The 17,798-nt window shown below is 42.2% G+C and overlaps 2 protein-coding genes across 3 annotated transcripts in view; both read left to right on the top strand.

Annotated features, from left to right (window-relative positions):
• Positions 1-1,495: 1,495 nt before the first annotated feature.
• Positions 1,496-10,078, top strand: cbx6 (chromobox 6). Its single transcript, XM_022738102.1, has 5 exons — positions 1,496-1,692; positions 3,010-3,053; positions 3,233-3,298; positions 3,910-3,976; positions 4,988-10,078. Exons 1-5 carry the CDS (start codon positions 1,624-1,626, stop codon positions 6,266-6,268), a joined length of 1,527 nt encoding a protein of 508 aa, XP_022593823.1. The 5' UTR covers positions 1,496-1,623; the 3' UTR covers positions 6,269-10,078.
• Positions 10,079-16,041: 5,963 nt separating this feature from the next.
• LOC111216564 (neuronal pentraxin receptor-like) overlaps positions 16,042-17,798 on the top strand; it is a 9,703-nt gene continuing 7,946 nt past the window's right edge. Inside the window, exons 1-2 of one of the 2 annotated variants that reach the window (XM_022738100.1) lie at positions 16,042-16,229; positions 16,445-17,226. In XM_022738100.1, the coding sequence (XP_022593821.1) occupies positions 16,450-17,226 (777 nt within the window). In that variant the 5' untranslated portion in view covers positions 16,042-16,229; positions 16,445-16,449. The other variant, XM_022738101.1, reaches the window with a different exon arrangement.

The following is a 17,798-nucleotide window of genomic DNA, read 5'->3' as shown; positions in this document are numbered from 1 at the left end:
CCTCTCAGGGATAATGAAGGATATCTTATTTCATCTTATCTCTAACAAACTAAGCAATAACCCTTATCATTGTGGATTTAATGAAGAGTATCTGATCCCAGCAGTGTAACAGTGAGGGGAATTGTGAAACTAAGTACACAGGGCACCAGCATGAGGAAAGAACTTAAAAAGCCTGGAAATAAAACATTTTATTTATCTGTTTCAAAATTATTCACATTATTTGTATTATTAGTTCACTACTAAAACTATACTCATCACATCTTCTTCTTCTCATCTTTCTGAGAATGTTGACAAGATGAATTCATAAATTGACCACTGTAATTTCATTTTTAAGATACTTGTAATGTAACATTTTAAATATGACCAGTTCTTTATAGGCTATGTATTGATCAGCGTCACAATTCTGTTTACAAATATTGCTGGTGGTAATAAACCTTCAGCAGCATCTGAATTTTTAATTAATTCAAAGCAGGTTATGATATAACAATTCTTTCTATGTTAAGACCAGTCAATCAGTTTGAGAGTGCAGATTCTAATCTTATGTTTGTGGGATTTTTTTGTATATTTGTGGATTGTGCCTTCAGGTTCGTAAAGTTTGATTCTGCTTCTTCTGTGCCAAAACAAACTGGGCTACACTTGTTAGAAACTAATACACCTTCATTCTGCAAATAAAAATGATGAAGCTGTGTTTGGTTGCCTTTTACATTTCCATTGTTGTAAACAAACAGTCGCTTCTCACTGGTGTCACACTTAGATACGCCCATAGCTGCAGTAGTTCCTCCATCATAAGATGCTGACTGGTCTGATCCTCTGTGGTTTGGACACAAGCGAATAAGTTGGAGCCTGGCAAGATGGATTCTCGCTTGCGTGAAATCCATTTGCCTCACAACTTTAGGAATGAAATGTAAACACTCAGAATTTTCTATGTACATATTCATCCCAGTGTTTTGTATGGGTTTTGTTTTTATTTATTTTATTAGTACATTGTAAATAAAAAATTCTATTAATGATGATCGGTGAAACATTTATCAAAATTTAAAAGTAATAATCAAAAAAAAAAACAATTTCAGTTACAGGCCCTGAGTCGTCCCAACTTCCCACCCCCCATATGGTGCCCCTGACTCATGCCCCCAGTGTTTTTAAAATCATGGCTACTGCCCTGGACAGGTTAAAGATTTGTTTTGTTAGCTGCTGCTAACACTTGTCCAACAGGATATTATTTTATCGTAAGTTTTCATGTGTTTAGGGAGGAGTTATCATGGCGTCGCTTGTCATCACCAAGCGATGAGCGCTCAAAGCAGCACGCGGTTTTTTGCATCCTCGTGAGTGTCTTCATCGTTGCCAGGACGACCAGAGGGGCTGACCCCAGTCACGTGGCAGCAAGCTAGCTGCTTTAGTGGTGTGTGTATGTGTGTGAGCGCGCGCGCGCGCGCGTATGTGTGTGTGTGTATGTATGTGTGTGTATGTGTGTGTGTGTATATGAGTGAGAGAGTGAGTGATAGAGAGTGTGTGTGTGTCTGCCGCCTCTCTCACAGTTTGGCTGTGGTCGGCCCGAGCAGTCAGCAGAGCTTGTCGTCTGGAGAGAGGCAAACAGAGACAGGTAGCTTAGTTGGGGCATGAAAGATGGAGCTCTCGGCGGCGGGGGATCGTATTTTCGCCGCAGAAGCCATACTGAAACGCCGCGTTCGTAAGGTGAGCCACATCGCCGCCGTCCCGCGTCTTTTGACTGCCTGCAGATGTTGGCCGCGGTCAGCACGGTACGGCACTGCTCTACTCCATAGGCTTGGGGCTGCCTTTCTGCGCCTATGCAATGCTATGGAGGCCTTGTGGATGCCTTTACTTTGCTAGTCACAACTAGCTTTAAGCTAACTAGCAGGGCTACCAGTCATGGCTGGTGTATTCAGGCTTTAGCAGGGCAATAAAAACAGCGACACAAAGAAGGGGCTAGCTGCAAAAGAACAAGGCAGCCCAGCGGATGGGATGTGGGTTGTGCTATGAAATGGAGGGGCCTGACTTCTCTGCCAGCTAACGGTAGCTAAAGCTATACGGTCACAATCTTCAGTTTACAGCTTGTGGAAGAGGTGCATGCTGCACCCACGTTGAAGACTGATTGAAACTGTTGCTTTCTTCTGCAGGCTGTGAAAGATGGTCCCCAAAACATTAGTTCTTGCACTTATGTGCTGTTTAAGAGAAAGTCCAGCTGATGCAGGACTACTGATGTCAGTGTTTTATCAGTCTGCTATAGCTTGTATACTGGAAAAGACCCTATAAATGATGGTAGGATACCACCTTAAAGTGACTGGTATGCACAGTTAACCAGCAGGCCCACCAGGCCTCCAGTTAATAATGAATTGCCTGCTAGAATTTAACAGCTGTCCCACTTCTTGATGAGATGCATGCAATCCCAGATCTTGCACAAAACAGGCCTACCATATTTATGTGTAATATAAGCTCTTCATACAAATTTTTAAGAGTGACTCATCCTTTTTCGAAATGCAGATATGTTTACCATGCAGTTCAATTTACCTCTGTCTGAAGTGGGGGAAAAAAAGTTTGTGAAAATGTTTATGGTTTTATTTAGATTGTATGGGATTATAACTTTTGAGAACAAGGATGAGCTCTCATTCAGAAGAGAGCAGTGAAGCATCCCCAATCAAATGTGAAGAAATCACCAACTACCACAAGAGCTTTTTCTTTCTGAAATATGATTAAGTTTAAATATGATGTTTACCAGACTAATATGGAACCTGACAATGACTCGCCAGGACTAAAACGTGGATAAATTGAAAATGACATTGTGGATTGCAGGATTTTGTCCTGTGTCATGTGTAAAAGACACAATGAAAACACAACAACTCCCATATGTAAGAGTAATTTAAGACTCAAGACTGAACAGGGAAAAGGACAATGCTGCAAATGAATTCCAGATTTAAGGGATTTTTTAAAATTCTTTATTTTTCCCTGTTGTCATATATGAGCTGTTTTTGCTAATCCACCATTTTCTTGCAGGGAAGAATTGAGTACCTGGTAAAATGGAAAGGATGGGCAATGAAGTAAGTGTTATTCTCGTCGATGAATTTAATGTAATTATCACAACCCACAATATCTTTTAAAGTGATGTTTGTGTTATGCTTTTAAAAAAAAATTATCACATTTGGTGCAGAATAATTCTTTTGTGGTAAAATGTTTCCTTCGTTGTGTGTTTTCTTCACATTGCTCCATTCTTGTTCAGACACAGCACTTGGGAGCCAGAGGAGAATATTCTGGATGACAGGCTGATACTGGGCTTTGAGCAAAAGTAAGTAAAGCTGGTACACGATGAGAGTACATACATCATGTGCAAAGTATAACTCTTATTTTGCACATTGTTGTGTGGACTTACAGTTTCTCATTGTCTGCTATGCTTCGAATTCAAATAGTACGGACCTGTCTATTTTGTTAATTTCAGTTCTTAGTCTTCTGTTTGGACATTGTTGTATCTCCCTACTTAAGTTAACTCATATATCTTACTGTAAGTAATGGTGCTTGCTCTCTTAGTGTCTTTACATTCCTCCTCATCTTCTCTCTGATTGTAAAACGTCCATCTGAGCTTAAGTCCTTTATATCTGCTGCCAAGCCACTTGTGCTGCTCTGCTGAGACTAGATGTTTACAGTAAACTAAAATGGACAGGAAGCTAAAATGGACACCATAAAAGAGAAAAGAATGACACACCAAGTGGAAACTAAAATTGACGTGAAGACCCAGAAACGAATGCTCTGTGCCTGACTGCTCTACTTTCACACAACCACGACTTTCATCAGTCTTCTCTTTTGATTTGTTTCATATTTGCTCCTGTCGTCTCATTCTTTTTTTAGCTTGTATTTGTCTATTTTATCGTGAGTTTGTAAACTGCCATTTCCATTTTTTAGGGAACGGGAAAGGGAATTGCATGGGCCGAAGAAGCGAGGACCAAAACCCAAAAACTTTGTCATCAAGGTAGGTTTTGATGTCTGTATAACTGCATGGATATGAGCTTCAGATTCTTACTTTTTTAATTACAAAATTACAATGTAATTTAAGATGTGAAACAATTTAACCTAATTGCCCTCAAATAGGTGCTTTTGTTCAGGTAGCAGCACCTTGTGTGGAAAGTTCTGTTTGTGGTTTCTACTGTTAAAGTAAGAATAAGGTCAACCCACCTGCAGCAGTTTTTCTTGCTTGTTTGAAGTTTATTTTAATGCTTGTACTATGCATCACCGTCAACACTGCTGGGAACACGCATTCGTGTCTCTTGTCTCTAAGAAAATTGCTGCAGGGATGCGTTTATCCCATGCTACTTTTGTTGTTCACACTGTCATTTTCATTTTTACAAATCAGCGTTGAGTAGGAACAACACAGTCGGTTAGTGGTTAAAGCCAAGTCTGAAGTTTAAAAGAGTTTGGCCACAGTCATGACATGTCATATATTTTTGTGATCAGTTGCAATAAGAGCTGTAGTTTGAGCTGCACGGGAGTGTAGAGTAGCATCAACAATTACAAACAGTGGAAAGTTATGGTGCATTGGATGTTGTTACTTTAATCACAAATGGTCAAGCAATAGCTGTGTTGCTGAACTGCTTATTACTCTCAGTAAGCATTGATTTTTGTGGATTTCAGACTAAAGGCCGCATTAAAATGAAGACTGTTAAATTTTGGCTAAATTTGGTTGGAAAGTGTTTTATTATTATTTATATATTTTATTATTTATATTTTAGCCGTGACATAACACTATTGTCCCAACAGCATTTTGAGGCATCTGGACCTGGACATCTCAAAAACAGTGACTTTAGGCCAATTTTAACTGAGAAACTATGTCCTTTGTCCTACAAATCACAAAATGTTTCCTGGGCTAATATTGGAAACAAAGTGGGTATTATGCTGTCAAATTGCTCAAACTAGCAGTTCCTTGCTCAATAAAAGTAAAGCTCACTCCCTCACAATGTTTTCTTAAATGTATTGTTTGTTTCAGGCACGTTCTCAGAAAAGAGAGCCCAGCCGCCAAGCCACCAGCACCCGTCAGACTACATCGCGCTCCTCTTTGTCCACTTCCAGCCGAGCAGCGCCCTCCTCTTCTGCCTCACCTCATCATTTACCATCTTCGTCCTCCTCTTCCTCAACTGTGGCCCCCTCTCCTAAACTCAACTCCCTCGCAGCCACACACAAGCTGAAGAAGGACATTCACCGTTGCCACCGGATGTCCAGGCGTCCACTGCCCCGTTCAGACCCCATGGCACCTACTTTCTCCAACCCTGGTGGTTTCCCTTCCCGCATGCATGTCTCCCCCTTCTCCGAGACCGTCCGTATCCTCAACCGTAGAGTCAAACCCCGAGAGGTCAAGAGAGGTCGGATCATCCTCAACCTAAAGGTCATTGATAAGCCAGGTAGAGGTGGCACAGCTGCAGGCAGTAGGAATATTACAACAGGACGCCAAAACATCCCTTCTCGCAATCGCATCATTGGGAAAAAGGGAGAGGCCCCTTATAGACCTTTTCAGCCTCCTCTGAAGATGCTGGGGTTCCCGATGTACGGGAAGCCGTTTGGGTTACAGTGTGGAGGCCCTGTGCCTTTCCACCCGCACACAGGGTCATGCTCCAGCACAGGGGCCAGGGACAGCAACACCACCCCCTCTCAGTACCAGTCACCTCCCTCTCCTGCCTCCTCCAGCGGCTCTGAAGGAAAATCTCCCACCGCCTCGGCTGCACAGTCCAAGCCTGCCACTGGAGCCTCACCTTCCAGCGAGGGTCCCAAGCCCAGTAAACCTCACGCAGAGACCCAGAAGGGCCAGAGCGCCAAGAATGCTACTCCTGCCCCGTCCTCAGATGCAAACCCGGTGGTTTCAGCATCTCCCTTCCTCCCTTCCTCACCGTCTTCTTCCTTGGAAGACGAGGAGGAGGAGGGTGCCGTGGACCGTTCAGTGCCCTCAGAGGGAGGCAGGAAAAATCTTCGCCAACGCAGGGCTAAACGCCAGCCGCCCACCACTCTCCCCTCTGTTGCCCCCGGGGACCAGAGCTCTGCCCCCACCGAACCCCAAAGGGTGCCTGCTGAAGGAGACCCTGACTGGCACCCTGAAATGGCGCCAAGTTGCAAGGATGTGGTGGTCACTGATGTCACCACCAACCTCGGCACCGTCACCATAAAAGAGTTCCCCTCCCCTGCCTCCTGCCCTGCCTCGCCCTCCTCCAGCCCCGAAAATGCCTCTTCCCCTCCCCCCGCCTCCACCTCCGACGACCCCTCCCCAGCCAAGCCATAGGAGATCAGATATTATGAAGTCGATTGCCATTAATGATAGAAAAATATCATGCCAGTGTTGCCACTTCAACCCCCTCCCACCTTTTCCTTAAAGGTTTGTCCACATTTGTGTAAGGTTAATGAAATGTAATGTAACTTTACACCACCCAGCCATTGAATAGTAAAAACAAAAAGAGCATATTTTTTTTAAAAAAGAAAATGTATAAATTCTAATATGCCCTTGTTGTCACTTAAATTGCCATATTTTGTCCTCTTGCACAGCACTGACTCTTTGAAGCAGACTTGGATTGAAACTGTGTTTGTTTTCTTTCACTCCAGACATGTAGAGTTTAGCTTGTTTGGTGTGACACAGATAGAAACCCTTGTCCATCTGGTGTGTAGGGTGGGTATTTTTCAAGCACACTTGGTGCATGTGAAAGAAACACACGCTGTTTTAGATACATGCTCTGCTGCGACGGCTGCTTTGGACAGCCTTCAGGTGTAATGCCAATTTTCTTGCCCCCTTAGTCTCATTGGAAGTCCAGCTTGTTAATGATAAATGAGGTGGTGTGTTTTTGCACTTAACACAGTTGGACTCTCATATATTGCATCAATACAGCGAGGTAAATGCAATGCACTTGACTGCATCGAAAAATGACCTATTCTATGTAGTTCATCAATTTTTCAAGGCCTTTTCCTCTTGCTCTCTTGAACGCACATGCATATACATACAGTATGAGTAAGTATTTATATGCACGCACAACCTTAAAAGCTGCAAAATAATATACAAAAACAATAGTTTTTAAGTTATTGCTGTCCTTGCCATCTTTCCCTGCTTGCCTTGTTTTCTCACAACCCCACCACCTTCTTCGACTCTGTGACGTCCACCAAGACTCTAAACTGGCCTGCAGTTGTGAAATTTTCTCTTAATGCCAGATTTATATAACTTCTCAACTTGTCAAGGTCTAGAAGGTCCATGAGCTGAACACAGTTCAGGCTGAAGCCACCAACCAAATGCAGCTAAAGTAGTAGTTTGTTGAACCGGTGATCTACTTGGTAGGTGTTTGAGGTCTGTGGAACATGTATCCAGGTGGTTTTTGCTTGGAAAAACCAGTAGAGACTGGCAAGTTTGTCTGTTTACCTTCCAAACTGGCAGGTAGAGCAAATAGTTTTCCACCTTGCTTTGTTCCTTTGGATGTTGTGCTAACAGTGCTTTATTTGTATGTTCTCAAGTGCTAGTTTCAATAGAAATGGTTCATGTAGCATGGTTCACAGTGTCCTGCGACTTACAGGGCTGGAGAAGCTGAACCAGGCCGAGACTTTGCCAGTAATTTGAGGACAAAGGTTGTTGTCCTTTTTTTTCTGTCAGCTAATTCAATAACTGTCAGGCGAGGTGCTGGAAATGGGTTACTGTGCCCGTTGATTTTTTGATATATCATAAACACACAAATGCATTTGAGAATTTTGTATTGGTGAAACTAAGTTCAAATTTAGGGAAACATTTTGATAAAAATCTGTCGTCATCCATCTAAAAGCTTCCGTGAACGGTAACATTTTCCAAACAAATTAACAAAGGACCTAACACCACTTATATTCAAGAATGTCTGCTCTTTTCTCTAGTTACACTCGAGTACTTTCCACATCAAAAGTATCCAAGGTTTGGTCATGCTTATGTTGCACAGTTGGTGGTTGATGTTTGCCGAGGTTCCCCCGCTGCTCCTGTTTTAGTTGATATTTTTGTACAAACTCGTGTTGCATGAAGGATGAGAGTAGCAAGACCGTCCCTGAACCAGACAACCTTGTTATGGGCTCCTGTTTTTGTAGCATCTTTTCTGCTGAAGTCTTGAGCACATGTAGTGGAATGATGAGTAATGAAACCTAAGGATGCACTAACATGCATCATCCAACATCCTCTCTTCCTGCTGGTTTCTCTATTAGGAAATCGCCTCAAGACAAATTGTCTTTTTGTCTGTGGCTGATAAATTTATCTTTCATTTATTTTTCCAGCCACTTAACCAGGTTACAATTGATCAGACACGTCATTTATACTTTCCTAGTTATAATTATTTTGTTTCCTGCCTTGCTGCGCTTACTTTTTTACCAAGGCAAGGATCTACTTTCGACTAGGGGCCTGAAGTTTTCTGACCCGAGAAGAAGCAAAGTTGGCACAGGTGTTCACTCCAAATACATCAGGTGTGCTCTCTTTCAGTGGCATCATGTAACAGTCAAAGCGTGTCAGGCAGCCTGGTGGTTAGGATAAAAGCTTAATCTCCGAAGGTTTAATCCATCGCCCATGTGTTCTTGACCACGACCCTCTGCTCAGCTCATTCATTGCAGGCTGCTTCAAGCTAAAAGCCTGAAATCATGAAAGCAATCAGAAATTTTGACCATCGAGAGATCTGAAGTACTTCGAAAGAAACGTAGCCCTTTATACACAGGCTACAAACTCTCCTCTGGTGCTGCCCACCTTTTCCAGACCTTCCCAGACCTTGGCTCTTACTCTGGTGTAACTGTGTGTTGCAATATTCAAAAAAAATCTTCCGCATGTGTTGCCTTATATCTGCTCCATCCAACCCCAGATACACTCCAGGCGACGTTTACCTCGTCTTACTCGGCTCCTGTTACACAGAGCATGATAATAATAATAACTTAAAAAAAAAACAAAACAACTAACTTAAACCATGACTTTAGCATGGTTACTTTATCACAAGCTGTAATAACAGTTCCTGTTGTCGTCTTTCTCCATGTCTCTGTTACACACTGACGAGGAAGATGTCGCCTCCTCTCCTGTCATGTACTGGATGGTTCTAGTTGTTGTCAGTACTCTTTCAATACTCTCATAGGTTACATGTGGAAAGATTTATTCCAAAATGACACATCCATTATAGAGAAGAAAAAGTGTCAAACACTATCATGAAATGGATTATAGCTCAAATTTAAATTAGGTTAAAAGGACAGTACTTAACTTAAATCCTGATTTGACAAAGTGTGAATGGACCGAGTCCTCTATATTTTCCAGAAAAAATGACGAAATAAAGGATTATTTTCTTCTCCAAATGGATATATCGTGATTTGGAATAGATTTTTTCATCTACTATATCTTTAATATCTTTAAGTGGTGGATAGAAGTGACTCTAGCAGTTGGTAGATGTGTAAGGTATTAGGCTGCTAGGTGACGTTTCCAACTGTTGATAGCAATGTTTTCCTTCTTTTACTTTCTCATATGGGGTAGCACAACTCAACTTAGTGGCCTATCTTTCAACCAAATAGGGCTCTTGATTTTATTATTTGATTTTTTTTAAAAGCTTTTTTTCCCCTTTTGAATTGTTTTACATTTATATGTGATGTTATTTGAAGTGCTAGATTTATTTGGCACTAATTGGAAAAAAGGAAGGATCCTTGTTTAAATGTATGGATAAAGATACTTAATGAATTGAAAATTGTGCTTTTTAAGCTTTTTTTTTTTTTCCTTTGTACTGTACTTTAATAGTTTTTTTAAAATATGCATTATAATGTTAATGTGATGCTGTTTATTTGAATGCCATTTTTAATAGTTCAATATGGGTTTGATCAGAAGGCAAACAGATTTTAATGTATCAATACTGCAGTTTTGTCTGGTTTTATGCTAATATGAATTATGTACATTGTATTGATGGTAATGACAAGGAGCTGGAGGTTAATGATGACATTGTAATGTATCTGATCTTCTGAAGCATGTTTTGCAAACCCTTATTGTACAGATTATGTATTCAGTGTCATGTTAACTGTTACTGTTGTTGCTTTCTGTGTGTTTCTTGTACAAGGCTTTTAATTAAAAGCTCTTTAAAAAGCAGTTTGCTTTCTTTTGCTTTTTCAGCTGGTGTCTCGTGTTATTTAAAGGAGCTTAACGTTAGCATTAACAGCTGTTTACTTACCAGTGTAGGAGAGCTGCATCCAGCGTTGGAAAGCTACAACAGTGTAAACTCTTGGCTTGATCACATCTTTTCTTCTACTGAAGTTAGCACGCTAACCAGCTAGCCCGTCTCAAGACTTTCCAATAGTGACTCACTGTAGCCTCCAATCTGCCCTGAAGATGTAGTGCTGCTCAGAGGACGTATTATAACCTCTTGTCTTGTAAACACAACAATGGCCGAAGCTCTAGTCAAGTGACAATCACCGCCACCTGTTCCTGGCAAGAAACAACATTTGGTGACAGAGAAAACTTACAAATAGCTCCTTTAAAGTCTCTAAGTAGACTTGAATGTAGGGCTCAGGGGTGGGGTACACCACTTATATTTATATATATATATATATATATATAGAGACAGGATACTGAAAATCTATGAGTTAAACTGTTTCTGTTTGGATTTGGAAAAATGGAGGGGACAAGTGTTATACAGCTTCAAAACTGCAGGAAGCAACCTTATCTTCTGAAAGTGTGAAAAATTTGAATGCATGGTACAACAATCCCTGCTTTTCATTTCTGCCAAAAACAGGCTCACACAACCGATATACATGTGTCATGCATGATTCTCATAAAAGGTGTCTAAATTTGACATGTTTTTTTTCTTGGTAAGCTGCTCCCTACATGTAAAAATATATTTAAAAAGTAGATGTAGTCCAAAAAGGAAGAACTAAACTGAAAACTGTATAACAACAGGCCCTCCTCTTATATTTCTCCATCTATTAACTGTAATACTCTTGCTGTAGTTTCCAGATGTCCCACAGTGAGGTGCTGTTGAGCCGCTTTAACAACAGCATCGCAGAGCTGAGCTCTGTGTGTTCACAGAGGAATTGTGAGGGCTGGGGTGATATTAAGGTCATCACGCCTGGGTATTCATCTCTGAGTGTTTTGCTGTTGTGATGAATACATACGTATAGTTCAAACAGCTTTATCCGTTTCCATAGGCAGTGTTTCATTTTACTTGGCTACTGTTTATAATGGATGTACAATGGAGAGGGACTGAAAGTGAGAGGTGGTACAAAGGTCTCTTCACTCTTCCCTGTGCTCCCTCTGTTTGTGTGTCTTCTCTATTCCCTCCCTGGCATGAAACCACTGGGCTTACGAGCCAGATGGAACTAAAATAGTCATAGTGGTTTTTTACTAGTGACCCACATCTCTGTGTGTGTGTGTGTGTGTGTGTGTGTGTATCACTGTCAGTATATATGCGTGCAACATCAGCCACCTCTTGAGATTAATCCAAAATCGGGGCTAATGTTCACTGCAGGGGGGCCTGACTGGAGTCGTGTTTCAGCCCTTGATAATGTTGGAGATGTGCGATGTGTTCACTAATTTTTGACATGTGAATGGAAAACACACCTTTTGTTGATTCTTTAATTGTAGTGATTCAAACGGTTTATTTATGTTTACACTCACATTTTAGTGCTATTTGTTTAAGTAGAGTTCAACTATGATGCATAACTTTCTAATTTCCTAAAGTTTTGTGACCACTGCCTCCATGGTGGCAAGTTTACATACCTAAGTCAACTAACCACATGATGAAATGTTGAACTGACTTTGTGAATAGTTCATAAAATCATCATAATTAATTAACAATAAAAAAAATGTTACACAAACATAAACAAATGATATGTAAATAAAAGCTTCCAATAAGTTTGACTTCATTTTATTAGTATTATTTTGTAATTTATTGCAAGTAAAAATATTCATTTATTTACTAAATGTAATTATATAATAATTAAAAAACTGGACAAACAGCAAACTGAACATAAAGGACCTAACAAATAATCCAGAGGGAGGTTTATATACACAAAGGCTAGTCCACACAGACACAAAGGGGGGCAGGAACAAACAATTAACTATACATCACAAATTAACCTTAATATTAACAGACATTTAAATAAATAAACTATTAACAAACTAACTAACTGTCAAACCTACCCAAAAAGACAAAATGTACCATCCCAAATAATTGAATTTAAATGGATCCCGAAAGGCAGACTCCCCTCTTGGCCAACCAGTTGGGCTCTTCCACTTCCTGTCTGCCACAGTATAAGGTGCCATTTTACCTGCGTAGCAAACTTTAATTAACCAGGGGAGGTATGGCAGGATCTGTGCAAAAAGAAGGTAAAACATAATTAAAGAAAGTAAAAAATAAAGTGAAGGGCAGAATGTGTGCACTGCACTCAATTTGGCAAACTGTCAAAAAACGATTAAATGCGTGCTGTATGAAAACAAAAGGCTTTGTCGACTGTCATTGCTTGAAATGTTTGTAGCCATGTCAACAACAACTTGTTTTCCCCTCTGAAACCCGAATTTGATATTTATGAGCTGACGTCCTGTATTAGACATTAGAATTAGAAAATAAACCCAGCACACAAACGCAATTGCACTGTTCCAGGAAGTCTGTTACCTGATTGAATGGCTCAGGGTGTGGATGTTGACAGAGACTATGTGTCAAATGTGGACAAGTCGGTTCATACCTCATGTCCCATAGGAAGAACAGAATATGGAAGTTCCTAGTACACATGGAAGTATACATACAGTATACACAGAGTGCATGGAAATCCTCAAAGTGAATCATCTAGATGCTGATCTTCCCAGGTGTCTTATGTTGTTATTGAAGGTTATATGTTCCTTACGGTTTGGCATTTGAAGTCGATCAACTTCCAAGCACACCATGCATCTTTGTGCAGACAGATTGCAAAACTTACCATGTGACTGTCGGAAAAAATAAATAACTGAAGAATCTGCAAGAAATAAAGTGCAATTTTGAAAAGTTCATTAAGTGTATTTTTAACAAATTGAGTGGAAAATTAAGTTGAGGTAAAACTTGAATATGAGTTTTCTTGTCGTGCCAAATAATGGTGGAATATTTTTTTCCAGTAGTTCCTCGTTGTGGTTTTTGACAGTCGTGATGTTACTGTTTGTTTTGTTTTTTTCACTGTAAATGTGTTTACCGTAGGCAGTCCTCCCCCGACAGTTGGGACTCTTTATGATTCCAGTGGACCAGACCATCGTGAATGGCAGTGTTCCCAATTTTGGTGATGTCCTTGTACTGATGTTTGCAACATGCCACTGCCTCAACATCAGTTATCCACCAGGACTGGGAGCAACTCTGGAACTCATGCAGAGGAGGGACTTGAAGTGTAAATACTCAGAGTCGTTCTTTCGATCTATTCGTAAACATTAAGTAGGCAAGAGTCCAATCGCATTTTACCCACTGAAATTTTGGCGCTGTGCGTTTAAAGGCCTACATCTCCCACATAGTTCTTTCTATATTGCTGTAAACCTGCTCAAATCAAAGCTGAGATTTGGCACTTAAATTTATTATTTTATTTTAGACTGATCAGGATCAAAAAATGTCTAACAGTCCAAATACTTCCAGTCTTGACTGTATTTTTTCCACCAATGCTTGTAATGTGCAGATATGATCATAACAGTTGGTGAAAAATCAATTTAATAAAAATCAATATTTCCTTTGACTTCAAACTGCATTTGAAGTGTAAAGTCAATGAATGACTGGATCATCCACATGTGGAGTGATCATCAAAGTGATTGTTTGTCTTTCTTCTGTCTTTACAGGAGCCCGTTCAAGACAAATCGAGACGAGGGGACCAGAGTGGAGAAGAAAGAATCTAAAAACAGCAGCGCATCAATCCCAAGGTTCTTTCATTGATCACAAACAGTACAGACTAGAAAGCATCACACATGCAAACACACACACACACACACACACACACACACATACATACAAGTCACTCTCTTTCAGTTCACGAGTATATGAAGTCCAGCAAACCATTTCCACTTGAATTTGTTAATTTGGATATTTTTTGCAGTTGCAGCTGTAGGTAGAGTCCTGGTTGTTCCAAACTTCTTCCATTGAAGAACCGTGGAGGTCACTGTGCTCCTGCGAACCTTTAATGCTGCAGAAATTTGATTTGTAGCCTTCCTCTGATATGAGCCTCGACACAATCCTGTTCCCGAGCTCTACGGGCCGCTCCTTCCGTCTCATGGTTTTTGCTCTGCTATGCATCGTCAGCTGTGAGACCTGATATAGAGAGGCGTGTGCCTTTTTTCTAAATCATATGACCACAGATGGACTCCAATCACGGTGTTGAAACATCTCAAAGAAGATCAAAAGAAATGGAAGGAACCTGAACCAAATTCCAAGTGTCTGAATACTGTGATATTTCAGTTTTTCCTTTTTAATAAATTTGCGAAACAATTTATAAAATTCTATTTTTGCTTTGTCGGTGACTTTAGCTTGATGAGGGGAGGAAATGTTGGTTTATATGACTCCGCACTTTGTCTGAGTGGCGTCGGGCAGACAAGTGAAAGGCGGTAATTCTAGTTTAAGCATTAGGCTGCAAAATAACCAAATGTGAAAATCTGTATACTCTCTGAATACACTGCTGCATGCTAACATTAGCATTTAGCTCAGAGCATCGCTGTGCCTAAATACAGCATCAGAGAGCTGCTAGCTCGGCAGTAGACTCTTAACTTCTTTTGTTTTGTTTTGTTTTGTTTTGTTTTGTTCAGCCCGAACGGCTTCTGGTTTATTGTTGTCGCTCAGTTGTTGTTGCCAGGTATTTTGGAAAATGTACAAAGTGAAGTATGGGCGGGTCAAAGGAAAGTGTGTTCACGAACAAACAAAGTTAATTTTGGCATTTCATCACAAAGCAACTGCTGGAACAAATGAAGAATCACAGACTTGTATCTAAGGTCGTGTGTCCGAGGTTCAGTTTTTCCTTTCATGTTGTGCTAATTGGCAGATTCACTTCCCTGACTGGCAGTAGATCATTTCCCATAGGTACAGCAAACCAGAGAATTTTATTTAATCTGGACTAATGTCAAGAGCAAACCCTCTAAAAATGGTCTATCCAGCATGGAAAGAAAAACTTTTGAGAGCGAATGTTTGTTTGCTGTGTCAGGGTCAGATCATATCTGTTGGCAGCAGTGCTGGAAATTTTAGTTAGCACTGCCTCTTGGGGGAAAAACACATTCTTCATCTCCTCCTACTCAGTCCACAAACCTTAGTGTTTAAGACCCTGGATCTTTCTGTTCTCTTCTTCTGCCTCGGTTCTACAGGCTCTTGTTTTCTTTCCTCTCTGTAAATTGGCAGTGAACTTTTTTTTTTTTTTTTTTTTTAAAACATCAAACGTGTTATTGTCACCTCTGTGAACACATGCAGACTTCACATATTGTATGATTGACACTTTCAGAGCACTTTCAGTACCAAGTAGGCTAATTGTGTTGTTGCAGATGTGTGTGTGTGTGTGTATTGCGCATGTAAAGGTGTATGAGTGAAATGAGTGAGGGTGTGCACTGTGGGAGTTGGTGGCCCGTTTCTTCTTAATTTGAGTTTTTTATTTTCATTTTAAGTCTATTTATTTACCTGTGAGTGGATGTTTTGTGATAGATTTAATCAAGACTGAAAAAACTGAAAGTGAAAGTGTCAAAACAACTTTATTTTCCCTCCACGCTGGGCACAGCCAGAGCCAGGGACATGTTTTCTGGTTGGCCGTCTGTCCATCCCTCCCATGGCCGTGGACGTGACATCTCAGTAACGCCTCGAGGGAATTTCTTCAAATTCAGAGATTGTGACCATATTTCCTGTTGGCAGAGATGTACAACCACGAGGAGACAATTTAAAGACAATTTAAGAATCAAGTCAAACCACGTAGAAACTGCTTCCTTACTTTTACTTCTCAGTGACCTTCTCTGTTCTTTTTTAGTCTTTTACACACACACACACACACACACACACACACACACACACACACACACACACACACTCTGATCCATCAGCCTCGGTTGCTCACGCTGCTGCTGGAGGCTCACCTCTGCTCTGACTGACGCATGCCTACAGCCTCGCTCCTCCTCTCCCGCGGTCCCCATGGTAACGCACGGAGAAGAGCAGCTTAGCAACACGGAGACGGAGAGGGAGCATCTCTGGTCCAGACAGCGAGGTGCCACCGATATTACGCGCAGAGGGCGGTAAGGGGAAAACAGCAGCGCCTCTGGGAAACATCTCCTCTATGTAAGTGCCCCCATTCTTTTACAGGTAACCGCTCTGTTGTTAATCGGAGATGTCAGACTACTTTAGTTAATCGAATTAAAGGTCGCGGTTATGTTCGTGTGATGCAGGCTGCTGTGCGGGTGCTGCTCTCCGTAGCCTCTTTCAGGATCGGAAACAGAGCTGCGTGCATGTCAGCCTTTTCTCTGAAGCCTAATCTTCTGCGTCGCTCCCCACAGTCATAATGAAGTTCGTGGTGGTGCTTGTGGGAGCGGGCACTCTGGCCTTCCTCGGCGCGGTCATCTGCATCATCGCCAGTGTTTATCCCCGGAAACGCGCCGCGCCTCTCAGCGACAACGGCACCCTGACATCGGAGACGCTGCTCCAGCCCCTGGAGCACGGGTCGGTGGCACACGCCGGGCCGCTGGGTGCCCTCCACGGCGCCGAGTCCTACGATGGAGGAAACGGGCTCGGAGGCATCGGACTGGAAGTTCCCACTCTGAACGAACTCAACCTCGGGGAGGAGACTGGAGGGGGGTCCGCGAAACAGTTCAGTTTCAGCCGGCTGATCTGCACACCTGTACCGGTCGGAGAATGCAAGACGAAAGATCTGAGGCAACGGCGGGAGCAGCAGCAGCAGCAGCAGCAGCAGCAGCAGCAGCAGCAGCAGCAGCAGCAGCAGGCGGATGAGCCGCTGTACGGAACCGGTGATGAGGACTGGACTTATCTCCGGACCACCGCGGAGGAGCTCCGGCAGATGGTCCTGCAGCAGAACGACCAGATCCTCATGGACCAGAGGACCATCCGGGAGCTGACGGGGAAGCTGAGCGAGTGTGAGAGTGGCCTGGAGGACGAGAGGAGCGTCCCGGAGCGGAGCATCGGGGTCTGGAGCGGCAACCGCCGCGTCATGGCCGGGGATGATGTCAGCTCTTCCGCCGCGGCGCAGCTGCAGACGGCGAGGGCTGTGGAGGAGCTGGCCAGGGCCATCATGGACCTGAAGGACCGCATTGAGAAACTCGAGGTAAGTGGAAAGACACTGAGCGCAGGCTACGCAAACTTTGGCAAAACCTGTTGTTCTTGCTGTTTGCCTCCTGTTGGAGTTTTGTTTGGCAGCAGGAGATTTGAACTGATACCAAAATGATGAATTAGCCACTGTCGTTCAGTGACTGAATTAGACCTGTGTCAGTTCCATTAAACAGCCTGTTGTCCCACTGTTTATTCACTGAAGTGCAGTTTAAGACCTCTTTGGTAAAAGTGGAGAAATAATCCTCTCAGAATTTGTTATTTACCTAAATGGAAAGATCCCACAGCCACACTGGCTGCGTGCAGAAATAATGGCAGTGAGAAGCTTTAAAGGCGTTTGTTGTGGCATCTAATGTTCATCATCTTATGTGGCCTGATCTTTCTCCATCACCCTCCCTCCCCCTCTTTAACCTTCTCTCCCTCTTTTATCTTCATCTCTGACAAGTCACTCATGACACAAACGCTCTTCATGACTTGCGCACGCTCCCCATGGACCCAAGGGAAATCTTTCCACCTGCTGGCCTTCTCATCCCTCTGCACCCCGCCACCCCACACCCCCACCCCCCACCC

The sequence above is a fragment of the Seriola dumerili genome, unplaced genomic scaffold, assembly GCF_002260705.1.
Source record: "Seriola dumerili isolate Sdu_G_001 unplaced genomic scaffold, Sdu_1.0 BDQW01000035.1, whole genome shotgun sequence".
NCBI lineage: Eukaryota > Metazoa > Chordata > Actinopteri > Carangiformes > Carangidae > Seriola > Seriola dumerili.
Note: the sequence above shows the minus strand (reverse complement) of the source record. Positions and strands in the feature narration are given on the sequence as shown.